Source organism: Annulohypoxylon truncatum (genome assembly GCF_022578515.1).
Source record: "Annulohypoxylon truncatum strain CBS 140777 unplaced genomic scaffold F4807scaffold_10, whole genome shotgun sequence".
Lineage (NCBI taxonomy): Eukaryota > Fungi > Ascomycota > Sordariomycetes > Xylariales > Hypoxylaceae > Annulohypoxylon > Annulohypoxylon truncatum.
The window spans coordinates 851,520-872,974 of NW_025953796.1; the positions used below are offsets into that span (position 1 = coordinate 851,520).

General features: G+C 49.0%; 7 protein-coding genes across 7 annotated transcripts; 4 read left to right on the top strand and 3 right to left on the bottom strand.

The window, feature by feature from the left end:
* Positions 1 to 999: 999 nt before the first annotated feature.
* Positions 1,000 to 3,461, top strand: F4807DRAFT_36021 (MFS transporter). Its single transcript, XM_047995556.1, has 3 exons — positions 1,000 to 1,633; positions 1,685 to 2,064; positions 2,118 to 3,461. Exons 1-3 carry the CDS (start codon positions 1,340 to 1,342, stop codon positions 3,271 to 3,273), a joined length of 1,830 nt encoding a protein of 609 aa, XP_047855879.1. The 5' UTR covers positions 1,000 to 1,339; the 3' UTR covers positions 3,274 to 3,461.
* Positions 3,462 to 4,073: 612 nt separating this feature from the next.
* Positions 4,074 to 4,910, bottom strand: F4807DRAFT_458938 (glycoside hydrolase family 61 protein; the record flags this gene model as incomplete). The annotated part of the gene is made up of 3 exons (XM_048001286.1): positions 4,074 to 4,245; positions 4,297 to 4,555; positions 4,607 to 4,910. 3 exons carry the CDS (start codon positions 4,908 to 4,910, stop codon positions 4,074 to 4,076), a joined length of 735 nt encoding a protein of 244 aa, XP_047855880.1.
* Positions 4,911 to 5,778: 868 nt separating this feature from the next.
* F4807DRAFT_420109 (uncharacterized protein) lies at positions 5,779 to 9,032 on the top strand. The gene is made up of 3 exons (XM_047997461.1): positions 5,779 to 7,402; positions 7,452 to 8,154; positions 8,204 to 9,032. Exons 1-3 carry the CDS (start codon positions 5,871 to 5,873, stop codon positions 8,525 to 8,527), a joined length of 2,559 nt encoding a protein of 852 aa, XP_047855881.1. The 5' UTR covers positions 5,779 to 5,870; the 3' UTR covers positions 8,528 to 9,032.
* A 1,768-nt stretch (positions 9,033 to 10,800) lies between these two features.
* F4807DRAFT_466638 (general substrate transporter) lies at positions 10,801 to 13,072 on the top strand (the record flags this gene model as incomplete). The annotated part of the gene is made up of 8 exons (XM_048002410.1): positions 10,801 to 10,896; positions 10,965 to 11,102; positions 11,166 to 11,253; positions 11,378 to 11,930; positions 11,995 to 12,037; positions 12,094 to 12,255; positions 12,323 to 12,735; positions 12,893 to 13,072. The coding sequence occupies exons 1-8, from the start codon at positions 10,848 to 10,850 to the stop codon at positions 13,070 to 13,072; spliced, it is 1,626 nt and encodes a 541-aa protein (XP_047855882.1). The 5' UTR covers positions 10,801 to 10,847.
* A 225-nt stretch (positions 13,073 to 13,297) lies between these two features.
* On the bottom strand, positions 13,298 to 14,224 carry F4807DRAFT_420113 (uncharacterized protein). Its single transcript, XM_047997462.1, has 3 exons — positions 14,148 to 14,224; positions 13,816 to 14,081; positions 13,298 to 13,675 (listed from the first exon to the last, which is right to left on the bottom strand). Exons 2-3 carry the CDS (start codon positions 13,970 to 13,972, stop codon positions 13,449 to 13,451), a joined length of 384 nt encoding a protein of 127 aa, XP_047855883.1. The 5' UTR covers positions 13,973 to 14,081; positions 14,148 to 14,224; the 3' UTR covers positions 13,298 to 13,448.
* A 634-nt stretch (positions 14,225 to 14,858) lies between these two features.
* Positions 14,859 to 16,821, top strand: F4807DRAFT_36066 (uncharacterized protein). The gene has a single exon (XM_047995559.1). It carries the CDS (start codon positions 14,937 to 14,939, stop codon positions 16,572 to 16,574), a length of 1,638 nt encoding a protein of 545 aa, XP_047855884.1. The 5' UTR covers positions 14,859 to 14,936; the 3' UTR covers positions 16,575 to 16,821.
* Positions 16,822 to 16,895: 74 nt separating this feature from the next.
* F4807DRAFT_458943 (EthD domain-containing protein) lies at positions 16,896 to 17,427 on the bottom strand (the record flags this gene model as incomplete). Its single annotated transcript, XM_048001287.1, has 3 exons — positions 16,896 to 17,021; positions 17,080 to 17,260; positions 17,327 to 17,427. The coding sequence occupies 3 exons, from the start codon at positions 17,425 to 17,427 to the stop codon at positions 16,896 to 16,898; spliced, it is 408 nt and encodes a 135-aa protein (XP_047855885.1).
* Between the last annotated feature and the right edge of the window lie 4,028 nt (positions 17,428 to 21,455).

Genomic DNA, 21,455 nt, shown 5'->3' on the forward strand with positions numbered 1-21,455 from the left:
TAGCAGTAACATGTTTCGTCTATGATGATGTAGCTTAACACAACGCCTTTGCTCTTGGTTGCTCTCGCCGAAAAAACCGACCATACAAGGCCTCCTTCACGACGTAAAGTAGGCAGAGAGGCATGGTGATTTTATCATAAGTAGGTACTAGGTAGGTAGATAGATGGAAGTATGTTCTCTCTATACGACTTTGCCAAAGATTCTTCGCAACCATCAGTACCCCGTAACATTTGGCGTAATGCTTGACTAACCGTCATCTAGGAATAACCTATTAATATTCTCCCCCGGAACTTGTGCGCTTTACTGAATTTCTCGTTCAAGCTCCTTTGACCTGCCCACTTTCGTAGGTACCACTTCCCTATTAGAGTTATGTTAGTTCCCCCTATTTTGGTTTTGGTTGATTTGACAATGTAGCCTCTAGCAGGAAGCTCTGCCACTAAGCACCTAGGAAAGCCATTGATCCTGCGGATTGGCCCCCGCACATAGAGCCAAGGACTCTCCGTCGGGGGCTCTCAATAAACTAGGCCTTTTTTTTCTTCGAGTGGCTTTGGAGGTAGAAGGTCCACTGTAAGAGACCAACGATCTGAGTGATCACTTTGGTGAAATTCGAGAAGCAATGTCGCAAATTATGCCCTATCTCTCCAAGCTCGATTTTTAAGTCGCACCCATTTTACTGCATGTCTGCCTAGATGCACTCAAGGAGCTAGAGCGTCCTATTGAGCGATTAGACAAAATCTTGCTTTCGATATAGTCGTGAATTGGTATTGTGAAGGACTGAGGGAACGATCGAAGGCATGACGAAGCCCTAATATATGGATAAGATAGGTCCTTCCGCGGCAATAATAGTCCCGCATTGTGGTGCTCTTGCTCCGCTGGAGCGGTAGTGGAGTGTGGGTACCTGCAGTTCCCCAGACGGCAGTTGTGATACCCCCGGCTGTAGTTCGTAGGTGCCGTAAGTTGACTCATCGGTTCGCCCCTGCTACTTCTGGGTACTAGGTTGGTTGCAATAGGGAAAGCGATTTATCGCTTCTTGCATTTCTTCATTGACGAAATTCCCCATCCATGGATGTTACGGATTATGGATAATTTTTTGCAGCTCCTTCTTTCAGCGTCGCAGTTGTTGGAACGACAGCGGAACGCTTCCACTAGATCATACATACTTCGATATCACTGGTCGTGGATACGACTGCAAATCTCGGTCTGACTCACCTACGTCGTAGATATATCCACGAAAGTCGCTTCAATTTGTGATGTTGCGTTGATTCTACAATGCATGGTTTTCCCGGTTCACTCTTTATTTTGGTTTTTCGATCTAGGCGCTAGATGCTAGACGCCGGCAATGCGGCCTCCCGACGATACTTTTGCTTCTTCCTCTAACGCCGCTGGAGCCCCGCTGCCTCCCATGACCCAGGGCCCTGCAGCGCCCAAGGGAGTCAGCAGCCAAGAGGCGGCCATGCAGTCTCTCCAGGAAGGACAACAAGGCGAGAAAGCATCTCAAGATGTTCGAGATGTAGAGAAGAGCGAGCCTTCCGTTGACACGGCGGCTGCCAATGTAGAGCAGGAGTATCCTTCATTCTGGAAGCTGGTCCTCTTGACAATTGCTCTTTGCATGGCCATGCTTGTCGTGTCGTTGGTAGGTCTCCTGTCCATTGAATACAATTTTCTAATCTCATGTTTTCCTTAGGATGGTACCATTCTCGCAACTGCCATTCCCCGCATCACCAACGATTTCAACTCGCTAGATGATGTTGCGTGGTATGGGAGCTCGTACCTTTTCGCCGTCTGCGCTCTGCAGTTGATGTTTGGCAAGTTTTACATCATGTATCCCGTGAAATGGGTATTCTTGGCTGGTGTAATCCTTTTCGAGATTGGCTCTCTCATCGCTGGCGTCTCCCCTTCCTCCGCCGTGCTCATCGTTGGAAGAGCCGTATCTGGTATGGGTGCAGCTGGAATTTTTGCCGGTGCTATCATTATTCTAGCAACATCGGTACCTCTACGGCAGCGACCCATCTATACCGGTCTGTTGGCAAGTATGCATGGTATTGCTAGTGTTGCTGGCCCGCTGTAGGAAACTCCCCCTTTCCTGTTGTATCAATATCTTCTAACTTGAACGATAGCTTGGGAGGCGCATTCACTGATCATGTAACCTGGCGTTGGTGCTTCTACATCAATCTTCCGCTCGGCGGCATCACCGTCGTGTGCTTGATTTTCTTCCTGCCAGCTAAACCGCCGATACAACCTGGACTGCCTTGGAAAGAGCAGGTCAAACAATTCGACCTGCCCGGAACCTTCTTTCTGATTCCCTCAGTTATTTGCTTACTATTGGCCTTACAGTGGGGTGGCGCGGGATACGCCTGGAATAACGGCCGTGTCATCGCTCTGTTTGTCGTTTTTGGTGTCTTGGGCATCATTTTTGGGGGTGTTGAGATGTATCAGAAAGACCGAGCGACCGTTCCTCTGCGTATCCTGAAGAACAAGAATATCCTGGGTGGCGTGTGGTATGGTGTATGCATGGGCGGCGCCTTGTTCGTCTTTTCCTATTACCTACCGATTTGGTTCCAGGCAATCAAGGGAGTAGATGCCACCACATCTGGTCTTATGAACCTGCCTAGTATACTCGGGCTGGTTATTTTCTCAATAATTGGTGGTGGGTTGGCTACTGCGTTGGGGATGTTTACTCCGCTACTTATCGCTTCTTCGGCTATCACGGCCGTTGGTGCGGGCCTCCTAAGCACTCTTAAAGTCGATTCTACTATCGGGTACTGGTTCGGTTACCAGGTGTTGCTTGCAGCAGGTGCCGGTTTAGGTGCTCAGAATGTCATGCTCGTTGCGCAGGTAGCCGTTCCCATGGAAGACATGGCTATGGCGACGTCAATCATGACTTTTACCCAGACACTTTCTTCTTCAATATTCCTGGCCGTAGCCCAAAACGTTTTCCAGAACCAATTGATCAAAAACCTTACTGAGAATGCTCCCGATCTTAACTCGAGCACCATCGTCAACGGCGGTGTCACTGCTATCAGGGATCTGGTCCCACCTGATAAGCTCCCCGCTGTCCTGCAGGCCTACAACGATGCAGTGACCCAAACCTTTTACGTTGCCGTTGCTGTCAGCGCGCTGTCTATCTTCGGGCCTCTATTTATGGACTGGATATCCTTGAAGCAGCCAGAGAAGAAACCCGCCGAGGAGAGCCAAGACGGGTCTTCTGTAGACGGCAAATCTACAGAGCCACAAATCGGAGAATGTGAGAACGAGACCAAGGATGGCCTATAGAACTACCATGAACGACCGCGCCTTTACATACTATATATTTTTAGCTGTTTTTTTCACGCCTTTTTCTGTTGTCATACCTTCCATTTTATTTCGGCTCGGCATACATAAACCTTGGGTATGAATCCCTAAAAATGCCATACTTAGAGAAAAATATGAAACCGAATAGAATTAATATCTTATATTAGCCTATCGACCATGATTCAAATGCCTACGCCGTTTCGCATTTCGACCTGATTACCTACCGTACCTACCTGAGTGCTAATTATTTCTGGGCTGTCCTAGTGTGTTTAGGTTGTGACCAATCAAACCCTTCATTTGTGGTTGACTGTTACCAAATAAGGCAATAGTGAGGAAGCCCTGTGGGCGAATGCATAGGTCCCTACTAGGTTCGTTAGCAAGCCGTTAGCTCCCCATAATTGCTATATTTCAGGTACTATGTGGGCTGCAAGAGAATGTCCATCTGAATGATGACCGACGTCTACTTGATCGCTATAAAATCGTGCGCTTCGAATACGCGGGCCCGTCTAAATCATGGTACTTGGGGGGGATAGGTGCAAGTTGCATAAGATTCCAATTACTGGTCTTCATTTAGGTACATGTTGCTTCTCCAAAGAGAATCAGATTCTATCCACAGATGCTAGAGATATGGCTTGCTAAATAGTGCTTTTGAATCCTACTGAGACTATATACATATATATAAGTCTCTTTCACTACATTGTCTCGGTATATATGCCTTATATATGTCGGTCGTGATCTTTCGTAGATGGAAAGTGAATTCTTGGAACCGCTATACCCTACACTTAGCAAGTGAGGACCTTTGGACCTGGGATGGTGTATTGTTTGCCGCCCATGTACGGGCTTCCGGTGGCGTCGTAGATGGAAACCAGAATGCCGGGGTCGCTTGCCTTGTATGCCCCAGGGAAGTTAACAAAGTCTGAACCGGTGTTGGTTCCAGAACCAGTGATACGGATTCTGCATTATGTTAGAGATAGTAATAACATATTTAGAGAGGATCTGCCTTACTGAGCGCATTCCATATAGAACTGGGCTTGTCCTTGGTTTTGGGCGCCGTGCAGAGCGATCAATTCCACACGCATGAGGTAATCACCTGGCGCGATGCACTCAGGCATGGTGAAGTAATGCCAGCCGTTGTTGGCGATCATCTTGTCGACTCCCCACTGCCCGTTGCTCAGTCCGTCTTCGGCAACCTTAAACCACTTAAGGCCGGTCGTTTGGGCCGTAGCAGCATTGTCTACCTTGGCGAGGTATACAATAATTGGACCTGATGAGATTAGCTATACCCAGAGAATATGTCTAAGAGACTTGTAAATACCTTTGTGACTCTTCGCAATGGGATTGTCAGGGTCATTTGCAGTCTGCGCGCCTCCAATCACATGTCCCCACCACGCGCCAACTTTCGCTCCAGCCGGGACGGAGATGACGGTGCTATCGACATGCTTGAGATCCTTGTTACACGCGAAAGCGGCATCGTTAACGTTCTGGATAGGGTAATCGCTATCAGGGGCACGAACGCCCTTGAGTTGGCCTTGGTCTACCCCGTCAACAGACATCTTCTGGAAGATGGTATGGCCAGAGGCCAAAGCCGCCAGGCCCAGGATAATCGATTGTACCTTCATTGTTGCCCAAGTGCGCGTTTGAAGTAACCAGTTCGAGTTCTTTGAGGGCTGGCATCCTCTAGATACTCTGACGACCTAGGACTCGTCGGCTCACTTATAGGTAGAGCAGCTCAAGACCAATTAGGGGTGCGGCGCCTAGAAGTCCGCGACAATATAGGGGAATTTAGGCGGCCAGTAGAAGTGCAAGCCAAGCCCACACGAGGTAATAAATTACCGTACCGCCCTCCCGTCACTTGATTCCCCATGGGGTCGGTAGTGAATAATTGGTATCAGCTCTCTCTTGTGATACTCGGAAGATACACGGAGATTAGGGTCCCTTCGAGATTATGTTCGGCGCCCTCATGATCGGGCATGGGATGGCATAGGAGTCATAATCGGACCAGGCCATCAAACATGCCTGCGCCTTGTGCCATGAATGGCTCCCTAGTGTTACTCATCCAGCGCATGTTCTGTTCATACTGAGGTATTCATTGAGTATAATAAGTTTTGTGCTGATCATTTGCAGCGAGTTTGTTAATTGAAGATTTCCATGGCGTTAATCTTATGTGAACGAATTACTGTGTGAGTAACATTGAAGTGATATAAATTCCGTATGTCGTGATTATGTAAATTTAAATCTGTTCGACGAACCTTGATAGGGCTGGATACTTTGAGTGACTATATATACGTTAGTACAGCCCTATCAATTAAGTGTGGAAAGCATCACAACAGAGTATCCCCAAGGTCTCTCCTTTAGCACGTATCGTACAGGTGATTTTTTAGAGGGGCACCCGTGCTTAGGCGTCCGAGATCTTCACCTAGACTCACCTGGGTTACCTTGTTGCGTTAGGCGTATCCACCATTTTTTCAATCCTTCCCACTTTCATCATTTCTTCGTTCACTTCCTCTCAAGTTCACAACCCAACCTTCTCAACTTCGCATCAAACGGCAGACAAGAATTCAACAACCTGTTTGCCCACGATGTATAGGAACGACTATCCACCGCCTCCTCCGCCGTCCTCATCTGGTCTGCCTCCGCCTCCGCCTCCGCCATCTTCCTATGGCAATGAGAGGTATGACCGACCGCCGCAGCCCTCGTACCCACCGCCTGCGGATGGATCATCGCGACCATGGAACGATCATTACGCCCAACAAGACCGCCGAGATGAATATCAATTCCGAGGCCCTTATTCTGATTTGCGCCGAACCCGTACGGAGGATCGCCGTCGAAATGACGGAAATTATCGCGAGCGCGACCGTGACCGTGACCGTGACCGTGATCGCGATAATTACCGTCCTCCTCAAAGCGACTTCACCTTTCATGTAGAGGCTCCGCCTGGCATCGAGCCCTACGACACATACCGCCCGAGAGATAGAGAACGGGATCAACATGGTTCAAGAGTGTATGATGGACACCGCCCCCGACAATCGTCTCGTCATACTTACAATAACAGGAACAACAATTACAGCGATGAACGAAATGCATCCTATCAATCGCGTCGTGGTGAGAACGATAGACAGTCAGGTCGTAATGGCCGCCACCGTCGTATGGATGATCACAGACGTCAGAATAATTCGTACCATTCCCAGCAGGTTACTGGGCATGGACGACGGGGCAACTACAAAGAAAAGCCGAGGCCATCTGCGCGGCTCCTACTGGTAAAGAAGCATGATGAGAATCCGGAACTCATGCTGGGGGACACAGGAGGGCGAGCAACTTATAGAGACGTTGATGAACTTTCTAACAGTGATGATACCGGAATGGATATATCAGACAATTCAGACACAGACGCCGTCGAACCTGCCAGCAAACGCGCCCGCACATCTGCTACTGCAACTGCTGCAGAACAAGAGGCGCCGAGATGGTCAAATCCAGACCCGTACACTGCGCTCCCTCCGCCTGATGAGAGTTCGCGTAAAAAGAAGGACATGGTGCAGCTAATCCGCAAGGCCAGGGTAGAGGCAGAAGCTAAGAAACCAGCTGCGCAGATAGAGGGGTTGGACTTTATCTCATGTGATATCAATGATAACGACGATAAGGTTCATGAACTGCCCGGCAACGGTGACTCGGAGGTGCAAATTCGACAAGAATTAACCACCAAGGCAGACGCTAAAACTCCCACTGTACACAATTTACACGGGTCAGTCACGACAACTGCCACCCTCCCACCTAAACAATCCCAATCATCTATTCTGCCACCTTCCACTTCTACCCAAACCCGAGCTGGAATTTCAAAAACCCACCCACATAATTCCATTTCCCACTCAAATTCTCCCGGTAACAAATCAAACCCTATTGATTTAACACCTTCTTCTGCTCTCGGAAATCGAAAGCGCACCTCTGACGACATCATCAAATCCTATTCATCTTCGCTCAAACCTCGTGCGTCACTCAAGTCAACAAATCGGATGGCTAAAGGCGGAGCTATTGTGCCCTCATGGCAACCCAAAGGAGAACCATGCCCATGGTTTCACCCGGAACATGTCGATGAGGATTGCTCTCCTGGTACTCGGTAAGTGTATTCCTTCTATCCTCATTAAGACCCTTTCTAATACCCACAGGCTTCACCGGGAAGTCATTGACTTTCACTTCTTTGTCGCTCCGCGTCAATTCGAATATGATGTCCGAACGGAACTAGTCGATCGCCTCACAAAGGCAATCCAGAAGAAATGGCCCGATGTCGATCTTTTACCCTTTGGATCGTACATGTCGGGCATGTACCTTCCAACAGCAGACATGGACATCGCTGTATGTTCTGAAAGCTATACCTCCAGGCGCATCCCCAAGTATTCCAAGAGGAACAATCTCTATCAACTGCAGAATTATATTCGCCAAATTGGACTCGCACAGGACGATGCCGTAGAGGTCATTGCTAAGGCCAGGGTTCCGCTGGTGAAGTTTACCGACAGCTTAACTTCTCTTAAGGTTGATCTTTCCTTCGAGAAGACGGATGGCCGCCGTGCGATCGAGACATTCGTAGATTGGAAAGCGCGGTATCCGATTATGCCAACCATTGTGGCACTGGTCAAGCAGTTCTTACTGATGCGAGGCCTCAACGAGCCCGTCAACGGCGGCATTGGTGGGCTTTCGGTCATGTGCATGGTCGTTCACGTTCTGAATCAGCTACCGCAGATTCAAAGTAGGGACATGTCCCCCCAATGGCACCCCGGAGACATACTCATGGAATTCTTTAATTATTATGGCAATCATTTCCGCTACCAGGAGGTAGCCATTTGTGTCAATCCCCATCGGCTCGTCTGCAAGGCAAGTATTATAGAGTATCTTTCACTATGCATGCTAACTATGAATTCAGACCAACGTGCCCGGATTGTATCAGAACTACGATCGACTCTGTATTCTGGATCCCAATAACAAGGACAATGATATCGCCGGTGGTTCCTACAATGCCGCAACGATTCTAAAGTGCTTCCGGGAGGCTTTCCAGATTCTTAGAAGCCGTATGGTGGAAGTAGCGAACGGTGAGAACCCCAAGGACGATCCTTTCGGTGACTCTGTCCTTGGTCCTCTCTATGGTGGCGACTACAGTTCGTTCGTGGCTCAGCGCGAACGCCTAGAACGATTATCAAAGATACCCAAGCCTATGAGGGAGCCGTATAACTACTGGTCGGAGTGGTAGGTTAAGGGCTCCTAGCCCACTTCCGTCAGTAGTTGGATATACTAGAGGATCCAACTTGGTCATTACACGATAACGAAGCATAGCATGGCGTTTTGTGGAGGGCGGCTAGGAGAAGATGTTTCCCTGGATTCCCCGGAAATTGTGGCATGCATAAGACATTGTAATGCCCAATGATATTACCCTGATTTCTTCCTTTTCCCCGTTTCCTTCTGTTACTCATTTACTGTCATGCAGAACGCGGCCTTATGTACCATAGCAGCCTGGAACCTTGAGTCGACACGCTTTACGTCGTTCGTCGATTTCCAGCCCCGCGATTTTATCGCCCCCTTGCGCCACCTCCGCTAACCTTTATGGTTTGGGACCAAGTCGCAAGGGAAATAATGCAGACGTTTCCTTTATTATTATATTTTCGCCTAAAATTATCTCCAGTGGAGATTGTGGATGTGACTGACTTGGTTAGCTGACCTACTGACGGGTCTCTAGGTTAAAAAGCTTCACCCTGCACTCTGCTAACCTTTCCATAGATGTTATGCTTCACTCGATGCAAGCCACTTCTCTTTCAAAAGTCGTGCTTGCTCATTTTCTCACCGCTTGCTGGGCTTCATGCCTGGCGGCGGAGAGGAGGTTGAAGAGTATAACAACATCTAGCCATGTCTGTAATGCAATCCGCTAGGACTGCATGTTGTGGTTGCACGATACGGCAAGGCAAAAAAGATGTCGCCTCTTATGCTGCATTGTTAAACGTCTAGACCCCTCGATTACGTTTCCTTTGACCAGGCTCAAACTTTGTGATCCCCAGCGTTGGAAGCACAATCGCAGGCACATGAATGTCTTACCTTATTAAGTGCTTCATCGTGGGGATGGTTTGATTATACTCATCAACTACTAAATGGGTAGGTAGCCAACCTCGACGTTTTCATATCTCTTCGTATTATACCTCGATTCGAAGATGATAAAAATAGTAACGAGTCTAGGATTACCGGCCGAGACTGGAGTTTCCAACTATGCCGGGGATCCTTTCAGGGTTTCCAGATGCAGATATCAGACCACCCGCATTAGGAACCCGAGCAAACAGTGTACAAGCCTTAGGATTGGGTAGCAGTACTCGTAACCAGTCTGTCGGATTCCGGGGCTAGGGATCACAGCTCTGGGGAGCGGGATGGCGTTTTCTTTTTGTACGCTTTTGATTCGGGATGTCGACATCGATTTTCGTATCATTTATTGTCACCCTGTATCCGGCAGCACACATGAACTCATCCTGGCCCGTATCTGCAAGGGCAACAGACGTCCCTTATCGCGGGATTCGGTATAACGAAATCGACGTATTCGAATCTTCGGTGATATCGAGCACAAGTTAAGGTGAACTTATTCTTCACCTTTCCCCTTTTCCTTCTGCCAGGGGACTCCCCAAGGCAGCGGATTGCAAGGTTCTTTGCATTCGATTTGATCGGAATTGGCAGGTGTTTCCTAGTTTTCATCAACCATATTTAGTGTTTGCTTACAAAACTCCAAACATCACATCGCATCTCGTCGATTTTTGGGAACTTTGAAGATTATGATATCTTCCAATCATATGCGCGTTCGTCGACCATCGAGAGGTTGCCAAGTCTTCTTTCGTCCGTTATCCTAACTTAGAATTTACTATGGATTTTTATTCCATCCCAAGTCAGGGGCAAACACAAGCTACCACATATACAATCGCCGACCATTAGAGTTTAGTAGACACAATGTTCTACATACAACACGTGGAGAAGATCGATTATTAAGTTAATCAAGTCAACCAGAGTTAAAGGACATGGGATTAGTTGACGGTGGTTTCAATGAACTAGATGGCTCCGGTTATTAACCCTAGCCTGAGGAATCAAACCATGTGGTATCTATTATTCTTCACTCGGCTCAATGCTGAAGAATACCCCTTCTTGTTCCGGAGTTAGGGAAGATTGTCATCCCAACGGCCGTGTGACGGCTACAGGATGCTCCAGAATTGCAGTTGATAGCTCCGCGGTCCATTAGAGGACACAGAGTCCTTACCCGATAGATATTCCTTTCGTATGATATCGGATCGAAGATTTAACAGTACCACCATAAGAAGTGTCACTATATCGTGTAGCTGACAAGGGATTACCTTATCATGAATAAGCTTGGCTCTTTCTAAAGTCATATTTGTATTACCTACACTCTTCTAGTTTTACGAAGAGAAACCCTTATGAGCGAAACCCGAACTTGGCTGTCTGCTTCCTTTACCCTCCCTTTTACCTAACATCTCCAACTATCAATATTTCCCAGACGAGCAAATAAAGATTATCTCTCAATTGCTGTTATGTATCGAGTTAAAAATGTATACCTCATTTGTGGATTTTCCGCTATCGGTACGTTGGCGCATCCACACTTGAGATCGGTCGCCCTTTTACTAACTCGTCGCCCCCATGGTGTCCAGGAGGAGGGCTTTTCGGCTATGATATCAGTTCCATGAGCGGCGTCATCGGCACAGCTGCGTACAAGCGATATTTCGGTGACCCGGTGTCGTATCGCCAAGGTGGAATCACCGCGTCTATGCCCGCCGGTTCGTTTGTCGGTACGTAGTAACGTAGGAGCTTAGCGCTACATCTTTTTAGATACTAATAGAAGCTTGGCATAGGTTCGCTTGCGAGCTCCTTCATCGCGGATAGGTTCTCTCGCAAAGTCGCTCTCCAGGTCGGTTGTATCCTATGGATCATCGGTTCGATGTATGTCGTTGCAAAACATCAACTACCTCCCCCTACCTTAGAGTCTACCCATTATTATCCTCTCCCATGATTCTATCTATCTACCATGATTCCATCCTCGCGATCGCCTGGCTCACTTAAACAGAATACAATGCGCCTCCCAGAACATAACCATGCTCTGCGCCGGGCGCGTCATCTCCGGCCTCTGCGTCGGCATCGCGTCCTCGATCGTGCCAGTGTACATGTCCGAGATCGCCCCGAAGGAGATCCGCGGCCGCGTCGTGTCGCTGCAGCAGTGGGCCATAACCTGGGGTATCCTGATGGGCTACTTCCTGCAGTACATCGCGGCGACGGCCGGCGGCGGGCCCGACAACCCGGGCCAGTCCGAGGCCGCCTTCCGCATCCCCTGGGGTCTCCAGATGTGTCCCGCCTTCTTCCTCTTCGCCAGCTTGTTCTTCTTCCCGCATAGCCCGCGCTGGCTCGCGTCGCAGGACCGCTGGGAGGAGGCGGTCCAGGTCATCGCGGACCTCCACGGCGGAGGCAACGTTAACCATGCCAAGGTCCTTGCCGAGTACAAGGAGATCGAGGAGGCGCTGAGGTTCGAGCGGGAGGAGGCGGTTTCTAGCTTCGGCGCCCTGGTCCAGCCGCGGATCTTGAAGAGGGTGGTTCTTGGGATGATGGTGCAGATGTGGTCGCAGGTAAGCGGCACTCGAGGACATGGCTGGGCGTGGAATATCGTGCTGACTATTGGTGACCGAATAGCTAAGCGGGATTAACGCGATGATGTATTACGTCGTATATATCGGTAAGCGCTCCTACAGCTCGAAAAACTACTCGTTGGCCTAGTCTGATCATTCGTAGTGGAGTCAGCGCAAATCGGCTCGCCCCTTACGACAGCCGCGGTACAGTATGTGCTTAACGTGGTGCTGACGTTGCCTGCTATACTGTTCTTGGACAAGGTCGGACGTCGTCCGACGTTCATCGTTGGTTCTTTCTTGATGATGGTATTCCTCTTCATCTCAGGTAATTATGTCCTTTCCATATATCTTTCATACGTAGCCTAGCTCTCTCAAACTAACACCATAGATAGGGGCTCTTCTAGCCATCTTCGGCCAACCAAACACGGGCCAAGGTAACATCGACATCACATGGGTCGTAGTCGACAACGTGCCCGCGTCGTCCGCCATAGTAGCAAGCTCGTTCTTGTTCGTCGCGGCCTTCGCGACGACGTGGGGCCCGACGTCGTGGGCGTACGCGGCGGAGATCCCGCCACCGCAGGTCCGCGCGACGGCGGTCAGCATCAGCACGGCGACGAACTGGCTGTGGAACATGGTGCTCGCGTTCGCCGTGCCGCCGCTGTTCTGGAGCGCCAACTGGAAGATGTATATGATCTTCGCGGCCTGCAACGGCGCCGCGTGCCTCCACATGGGCCTGTTCGCGCACGAGACGGCCGGGCTCACGCTCGAGGAGATGGATGATGTGTTTGATTCGGGGCGGCCTGCTGTGAGTAACACCGAGATTTCCTTTCTTTTCTTTTCTGCTTCTCTTTTTAGGTATCGAGCTACCTAGTAGAGCAGTTCCGGGAGTTAGTGCTCCTGGGACATACTTGAAACCCCCTGAATGTTCAAGCTGAGAAAATGTTGCTGATTCGTCGTTAAAGTGGCGCCCCAACAAGAGACCCAGTCGTCTTGATGCTTTACAGAAGGATATCGAGCAGGGCAACGTCCAGGTCTCTGCCCCAAGTTCTGCTGGTAGCATGGAGCTGAAAGGGGATGGGGATAAAGTAGTTGCGCTAACAACTATTGAACGGATTCATACACACGCGGGACCTGCTAAGTAGGTAGGGGGATTATACAGTCTTTCGATGCTTTTAACCATGTCATAGGTCATATAGAAACGAGGAAACAGGAGCATAATGGGTATAGCGATTTGAAACTAGATATTAAATAGATATATGCAGGGCATATGAAATTTCAGATATACTTCACTCACTGGAACACGGCGGCGAGTGTAACCTTATTCACCCGCCTATGTCTATTTTCTGCCTCAGCCGAATGTTTTCATGGTGGTGTATTGGTATCTATTAATTAACGAGACGAATAAGCGGCCGTCTCTACCGCCGGCCCTGCTGAGGTTTGAGGTGAGATAGAGACCCTCGAGCCCGGTGTTTGCCACCATCCCCTGATAGTAGCCCTTTTTTTGCGATATCGTATACCCTAACCTTGACCAATGGCCTTGCACGAGTGGTCACTGTGTGACCACAAGCTACACCATCGAATGCACTTGATCTTCTGGTTATACCTACCGAGGCTGGAGCATCCCTGATAGAGACGGCCCAACACTTCTCCATCGCAGCCTTGCTCATTCGTGTCGGAAAAGGCATACCATCGATAGATGCCGTCATTTGTGGTCTCCGTGTACACGCTCTTCGTCTCGTTGTCCACTAAGAATATGTTGTTAGTTACGAAGTCATTCCCCCCACACCTGTGATTGTCTAGATTGGGGCAAGAAATTCTCCATGAGAAAAATCTAGGGGAACATCGAGAAAGACTCTAGGGAATTAAATATAAACTTGTAACTCACTCTTAATCTGCCAGTACTGTGGTTTGAGTCCCACACTAGAGTGCTTAATCCAACCAGTACAGTCGTTCGTCTCGAACTCGACCGCCTTGAAGTCCTTCATTGCGCTAACCCCGGTAGTCGCCAAGAGGAAGGCAACGGTCTGTGTGAGAATTCTCATTCTTCCGCTTCCTGCTGATGAACTTGAGAAATTCGATGTTGCTCAGAATATTCGAAATTGGTGTGTTTGGTTGATAGGCAAGGAGACGTCAGGTACAACCTCAATCGATCTAATGAGCGACTATAATTAGCTGAATAATTTTTAATGCAGCATATTTGACTGGATATATACTTACCTCCTAGATTTTAAAGAACCCAATACTGGTTGTTGGTGCAACGTGGACCCTTTAATTGGGAAATGCTAGACAACGAGGGAGAATAAAGGAGAGTCTGTGAGAGGCGACTACAATGCAAACAAAGTAATTGCATACAAAGGTTTTCGCGGTTTTTATATCTAATCTTTCAAAGCACTGCTCGTCAATAAACTCACCTAATCATTAGGTGTTACAAAAGATATATGCACTGTTAGTATTACTCTACGATCCGAGACCCACTCAGCGACGACTAAGGGGGCGTCAACGATATAATCAAACCGACTCTAGATGTGATTTTGGGCGCTCCTATGGTAAACATTTACGACACTTTCGGGAAGTCAAAATCGTGAATTATAATTGCTTCGCACATTGACAATAGACCGTGTTCCGATTTGACCGAGTAATCTGTCTAGCTCAAAGTAGCATCTCACGTCCGCACAAATGTCTTGCATTTACTAGGCAGCGTGATATATAAGAGGTAATCGTAACATACATAGCCTTTATATGTAATTCATTGGGTGAGTCTAACATGAATTATTGAAGCAGAGCTACTGGGGTAAGCACTATGGAGAGTCACCCGCTGAATTCATACCCACGTCATAACCACTCTCATCCAACCGGATGCTTTGGGGTCATCTCCAAATAATATTGAATCCACTATGTTTCTTCGAAGTTTGGAGCTTCAATCTTCCATCCACATCCTGTCTTACAATTTATATATATATTTTTTCTTGTTGGTAGCTAGGCGCATGTATTCGGATACAGCAGCAAATGGCATCGTTTCTATCTAAGCTGACATCTCAGCTCCACGCTCTAGTGACTGATCCTCAACCACGGCCAGGTCTACACCCCATACCTGGAAGTCGGCATCTCACTTTCGGCGCAGCTATCTTACCGCCCTTGACGTACTACCTTGCTCTCCTGCTCCTTGCTCCGCCACCACCACCTGCTATCAACTCGATTTATGTCAAAACAATTCGTAATGTTCTTGCTTTAACTGCCGGGTTTCTCTTCTTTCGTCTTCCGCTTGCCTACCATGTCCCTCAGAGCATCGGACTTACATACCAACTCGGCCTTGTCGGTCTTTACGGTGGGTGTAGAGTGATAGACGTGTTCTTCATAAGCCCCTATTTCTTCAAGCACATTCCTCGGCGAGTCAAGTATGTGCACAAGCCCAGGCTCGAAACTCCTGTACCGGAAGAGATAGGAACGTCGAAAGAATGGTCTGACGGAGGAGTCAGGGAGTTACGCCCTTGTAGAGAGAGTAGCACTACCAATGACGAGCATGTTACCCCTGAACCAGAAAAATCACAAACTAGCCAAGGCAGACGTTCCAGCTTTTCCGCCAACATAGCGCGTAGGATGTCAGACTCCATCCCCGACGCAGCCCGGACCTCCTATCTAGCCGTCCAGCACACCCTAACGGGACCGGCCCCGCGTCCCGTCCTCGAAACCGCAACGACGGAGTCCGGCTGGCCGCAATCCTTCCGGGACCGCGCCTCGTGGGCCCTCGAGCTCGAGCTCAGCATGCGCGGCGTCGGCTTCACATGGACCACCGCCGACGTCCGGCACACGCGGAAGACATGGCTCCCCACCGTCAGGAACCGGATCCACAGCGTCTTCGTGCATGCCCTACCGGTCCTCCTCGCGAGCTGGTTCGTCATCAGGACCACGTACGTGCGGTACCTCGCCTTACCAAGCACCACCACCCCCACCACCCTTCCCAACCCCCTACCCCCATCTCCATCAAGCCCAACAGACGAGGTCCGATCCCGCGAGTTGTTCGACACGGCGCTGCCCCTCCCCGTCCAAATCCTGCTCACGGCCTCGCTAGGCGCCTTCCTCATGGCCGCCTTCTCGCTAGGCCACTCGCTCTTCGCGATCGCGCTGAGCCCGCTCGCGCGCGGCAGTCCGCTCGCCTTCTTCCCGCCGCTGTACAGCACGCGCGTCTGGGCCGTCGCGTCCGTGCGCGGCTTCTGGTCCTACGGCTGGCACCGCCTGTTCGCGCGCCTGTTCCTCGTGTACGGCGTCTGGCCCGGGGAGTGGGTTGAGCGGAAACTCTCGGGGAAGGGGGGCGATGAACCGGCTGATGTGGGGAAGGTACTAGGAGGGTTTATGGCGAGCGCGTTTGTGCATTCGTTTTCGGTGAGGGGGGTTTTGGGCGGGGAGTGGGCGAGCGCGGTTGGGGAGGCGAGGTTTTTTGTGTTGAATGGGGTTGCGGTTGTGGTTGAGGAGGCTGTTAGGAGGGGTGTGAGGAAGAGCAGGAAGCGGAGGGGGTGGGAGGAGAGGATGTGGTATGATGGGTGGGTTGGGAGAGTTTGGTGGGTTGCTGTTCTCTTAGGTTCCGGGAGGAATTTTGCCAGGGGGTGGGTTAAGTCGGGGTTGGTTCGGGAGATCGCTTTCCAATGATTACCTAGGTTCGGGAAAGAGATTTCGGGAACGGGTATATAGGTGTTAAGAACATGAACGGCGCATAATTTTGTACCTAACTTGCCCTGCGCCAATTTTACTCCAATGTTCCGACTTCTACGTAGCAGTCCCCGATTGGCGAGGACTGCCGGTTAAAGGGGCATGGTGGCTTCAAGGGGTATCACGTGATACGGCGAATCAGCTTAGCTCCACGTGTAAGTCCGTCTCATGACTGACAATAGACTCAAAAAATATTGAAACAAGCATTTAACTTATACTCTAGTAGGTGCCAGTTACTCTATCTCCGTGAATATCCCCAACTCAGAGGGTCTTTCCATTGTCCCATTTATCCTCATCCCACCCGACCATGGAGACAAGTTCAGCTCTGTTGATGAACCTATCCTCGTCCGGAAGTAAAGTCTTACGAAAATCTTCAGAAGTGAAAATCTATAAACCTCCAAGTCAGTCGAGGAAAATGAAAAGGGTAATCTAGCAAGTGACATACTGCTAGCAATTCTTCGAAGCTGTTTGCCCAAAGGCTCGCGACTCCATCATAGCCCAGCATATTATTAAAGCCGAACCTGGTTAGGTCGATAGAGGTATCAGAGTGATACTGCGAGTATTTCACAAGGTTTCGGCGGCTTATAGGAAGCGAAAGAAATATCTTGGAGTGTTCCTCAGACCAACTAAGGCCAGTGGTTAGCCAGTTAGATCATGGCGTTGAAATTTCGAACAGGAACTTGAGAACGCACTATCTGTGAAATTCTTCGTGTGAAATACTATCTTTCTTTTTTATGAAGAGAGTGATCTTGACAAGACGATTGTTGTTTGACGTTGGAGTTGCTGATGCCATCTCGGCTTGTTTTGGGACCAGAGCAAAATTAATATACTGATGTGAATAGTCAATAGATGTTATCGAGTAAAGGAGAGGATTTGATTCTGGAGTCAGATTGTTCAGTTTATATAACTCGAAGGTAGATACGTAGGAATGTATTAGGTTAAAGCTTATAAGCGTAGAAACATCCCTTCGAAACTTCCTGAACAATGTCTGTAACTTCGACTGTCACTCATCGGAGAGCATTCCATGCAGGATCACGAGTCACCGAGGGGCTCAAACTTACCACACATTTACCCATGGCCCAAGACCTTTCATATCTGCTGTTCATAACATGTAACTGAGTATACATATCCATCAGTTGAGCACTGCCTTTGAAATACTTAGGAAATACGCTTAAAGAGCTATGCTAATAACTCCCTTGCTACGATCTAACTGCCGTGATATAATGACTTGGCATTTATGGTATCGTATTATGAGTTAATCAGATGAAACAGGCCATGCCGATACGCGACATACCAAGGTTAACAGGCCGGCGGGAGCAAGACACGGTTAAAAGGGTTCAAATTTCATCCATCTGGCGCAGCAAGGCTATGCACTGAGTTTTCCAGTACCTAGCATGAGACGTGGAAAGGGGCGGAAGGCAAGAGAATTCTCTAAGTTTAGAGAAGCGTAAGAATCGGTTATCGCTGAGATATAGTATTGTAATGCCTGGTAGTTGTTGCGTGATGATGTTTGTTAAGCGAGAAAATTCATCGTGCGGAAGTTAGCGTTGAGGCTCATCTACCTAGGTATTGTTTATTCTGTAAGACTCTGAGAATCGTAATGACAGTGATCTGTATGGTAAACCGAACAGAGCATGGCATAGTGACATTGCGCCGGACAAAAAGCGTATTGTTAAGACATCTATCTTTCAGGTTTTACTAATATGAGAAGGAGGAAGTGACGCTTTCAATGCCACTATGGAATACAATAAGAATTGTCAACATACTATACTAGACTGATAACAGTAGACTAGACTTCGCCAGTGCTATTCACTATCCATCATACACATACTAACAGCACTCAACCCCATAGACTTTCATCAGTAGAGTTACTGAGTCAAAGTTCATTGTCTGATGGAGGAAAAACGGGATTTCTGAACATGAAAACAGATATGGAAAAGGCGTCTTATTCGACCTACGAAACCAGGCGCCATCCGTCTATCGGCCTTGGTTCTAGGATGGGAAAATTTGAGCGGGGGCTTACATGGTGCTGATATTGAAGCTTGTTCTGCTTAAAACAAGGCATGTACTAGTCTCTAAGTAGAAGGCCGGCATCGTATCATAACTGCAGTAGCTTGGTCCGGGATTCACACCGCGACAGGATACCGTAGTCTCTTTGATGTCTCCGGGTTGGGGGTAATACACTAACTGAGCCTCATCATCGCATCGTCTTGATGTGTCCCAGCCGAAGAAATTTATGGTTGATGCCCTGTTCTCTGATCCTGAGTTAAAATATGGAATTATAAACTGACGAGCTAGCTAGACCACTAGATCCGACGATAATACGTTGGCTGCATTTGCAATGGGGATCGCGGATTGGCCAAAATACGGCTTACGCCGCGCGCTGCCTTGGGTCCGGGGGTGTTTGAGTTGCATCCACTGCGACGGTAGATCCGGGCGACACTCTCACCTTTCCGAGGTAAATTATAGATAGCCTTGCGAGGCACCTTTATATGCGGAGGTGATGCGGCTGACGGGCATTTCACTGTTAGCCCCGGGACTAGTGATGCTCAGGTAGGACTTAAGGCAGAATCAGCCCTGGTCACTAAGCTTAGAGCGATGAGCGGTGAAGCAGAGCGAATAGCTCAAGTCAAGGTTATCTTCGCAATTGTTGAATCTAGTGATTCCGCCCGTCAGAATAAGTGTAATATGAAGATTTCCGTGATAAGAATGAGTAGCATGTCGAAGGAATGGAAGTGAAACGTGGTTGGGTAGGGGGACGGAGGGGCAGGGAAGGAAAGGAAAGGGATAAATATCGTCTAATTGATGAAACATTACCTAAGCTTTGAAACGAAACACTTAGTAAGCGGCCTCATACGTCATCATCCCTTCTCTACCACCCGCCGTCCCGCCCCCAAAGTTCGAATGTTACATTTACAGATCGTCCGTGTTGATATCAATTAATCGATTAATCAATCTACCGTCGTGAACCAAGATTCGGCGTTTTTCCAATATGTAACCTTTTTTGTGCCATCGCCCTTAATTCCCAATATCACGGTCTCCTAGCAAACATGGCTGTCTCTCCATAGTATATCGCGGCGAAGTGCTTCATCCTAATTCCTAACGTGGCTATGCCCGCGGTGTTTTCCATACCCAGTACCGCGGGATATCGACGTGTTCCAAAGGAGAGGGCATCACGGAATTGATCTGATGATCGGGGTCGCGTATGAACGGTGATTAAAGGCCCAGATAAGCCGCGATTCCCAGGCCGTCGGGTCGCTCCGTTGGGCCGCATGATGCTTCGCCAAAACGGTGGCACGGCTACACAGCAGCAGCATACAAACAAACATCGTTTCGCGTATCGCCTTCCAGCCTGCTGGGCGCGAGTGATAGAGGAAAAGGCGGCTCAAACCATCCTCTTGGCTTATTCGTAACGAATCCACCGGCCAACGTTCGATTCCTCCCTTTCTTTCGAGGGACCCGTCATCGTCACCGACGGCCATCAGCAATCGTCACCCGCTTACCTAATAGGAGTAGAGGGAATCGGCGGATTGTAACAAATGGAAAATCCGCCAGCTCCCAGTTTCCCAACGTTTACGTGTGACGACAAGCATGGGCAAAATTGCGATCACTGTCGATGGCCAGCTAAAAGGGATGTTGGCGAGGTTTTAGGTGAGTAAGCCCGGCAGAAGAGCCTTACGGTTCGGATCTACCTAGTTAGAATGTAGAATCCTTCGGCTCGGCTTATCACCACCCATCGTCCACACAAGCTGCACGGTGACACATTGCCTCGCTTGGACCGACGTCTTTGTTTTTCCACATGCCTATATCGTCTAGCAAAAGGGCCGCTTTGGAAGAGCCTCCCAGGTCTCCCGCGAAACACGGAAGGATTTTGATCGAATCCGATCAGCGGTTTCGAGAATATTTGGTACCGGTTGCTGTCTAGCCCATCCTTACGGATGTTCCGTGTGGGGACTTTGGGCCCATCTGTTTCTACCAACTCGTCCATAATACCATGGTAGGTTTCCCTTCCTTGCGCTTCGTTTCGGCGAAGAGCCTATTTCCTTCTCGAGTATCTTTTTCGGAGTGCCAGCGCTTGCGCCCCCCCAAATTTTGATAGACGTTGCTTGCTAGCGCGGGAATGATGAAGCATCCGCAATACTGCTATGCGGATCGTCGGATTCTAGCTTCTTTCTATTTCCAGGAATGGACATCTTTCGCCCTGCATGCGCTCGGCTTCAATGCGCGCTATTGTAGGGCGGCACAGTTTCACAGCGCACGCGGCTAAGTGCCAACTGCCTCCTCCCACGAATGTGTAAAGAATAGTCGACCAATGTCAACGTCACTATTCACTATCACGAGAGAGTATAGGACTTCACCGACGCATAAGTAGGTATTCATAGTAATTAGGTCTCGGCGCATCAACTCTATTCGGAATGCTCTGGGGTACTACAGCTCATGTATGTACGTTAAGCATCAGAGAAGCCGGATTGTACGTACATAATAATACAAGCGCGGCCCCCAAACCAACCCCAGATTGATAGCGCCATCTGTCGCCTATTTCTGGAATCCTACCTACCAAATACCGAGGACGTGCATTGCAGCAGCAGATCGGTGCATCCGAACAAAACGTTACCTAGACGTTTTTACTATAAGCTAGCACACCCACCTACCTCGGATGGTAAACAAGTATTAAGGCCGGGAACTATCCTGTTGGATGCGATCAAGTCGATCTTGCATATCCGTACGTAGCAGAGGATTATATGACCCAAATATAGTCGACGAAAGGCACATGCTTTCCCCATGTTCAGACCGAGAGTAGTAATTACATAATTAGGACCG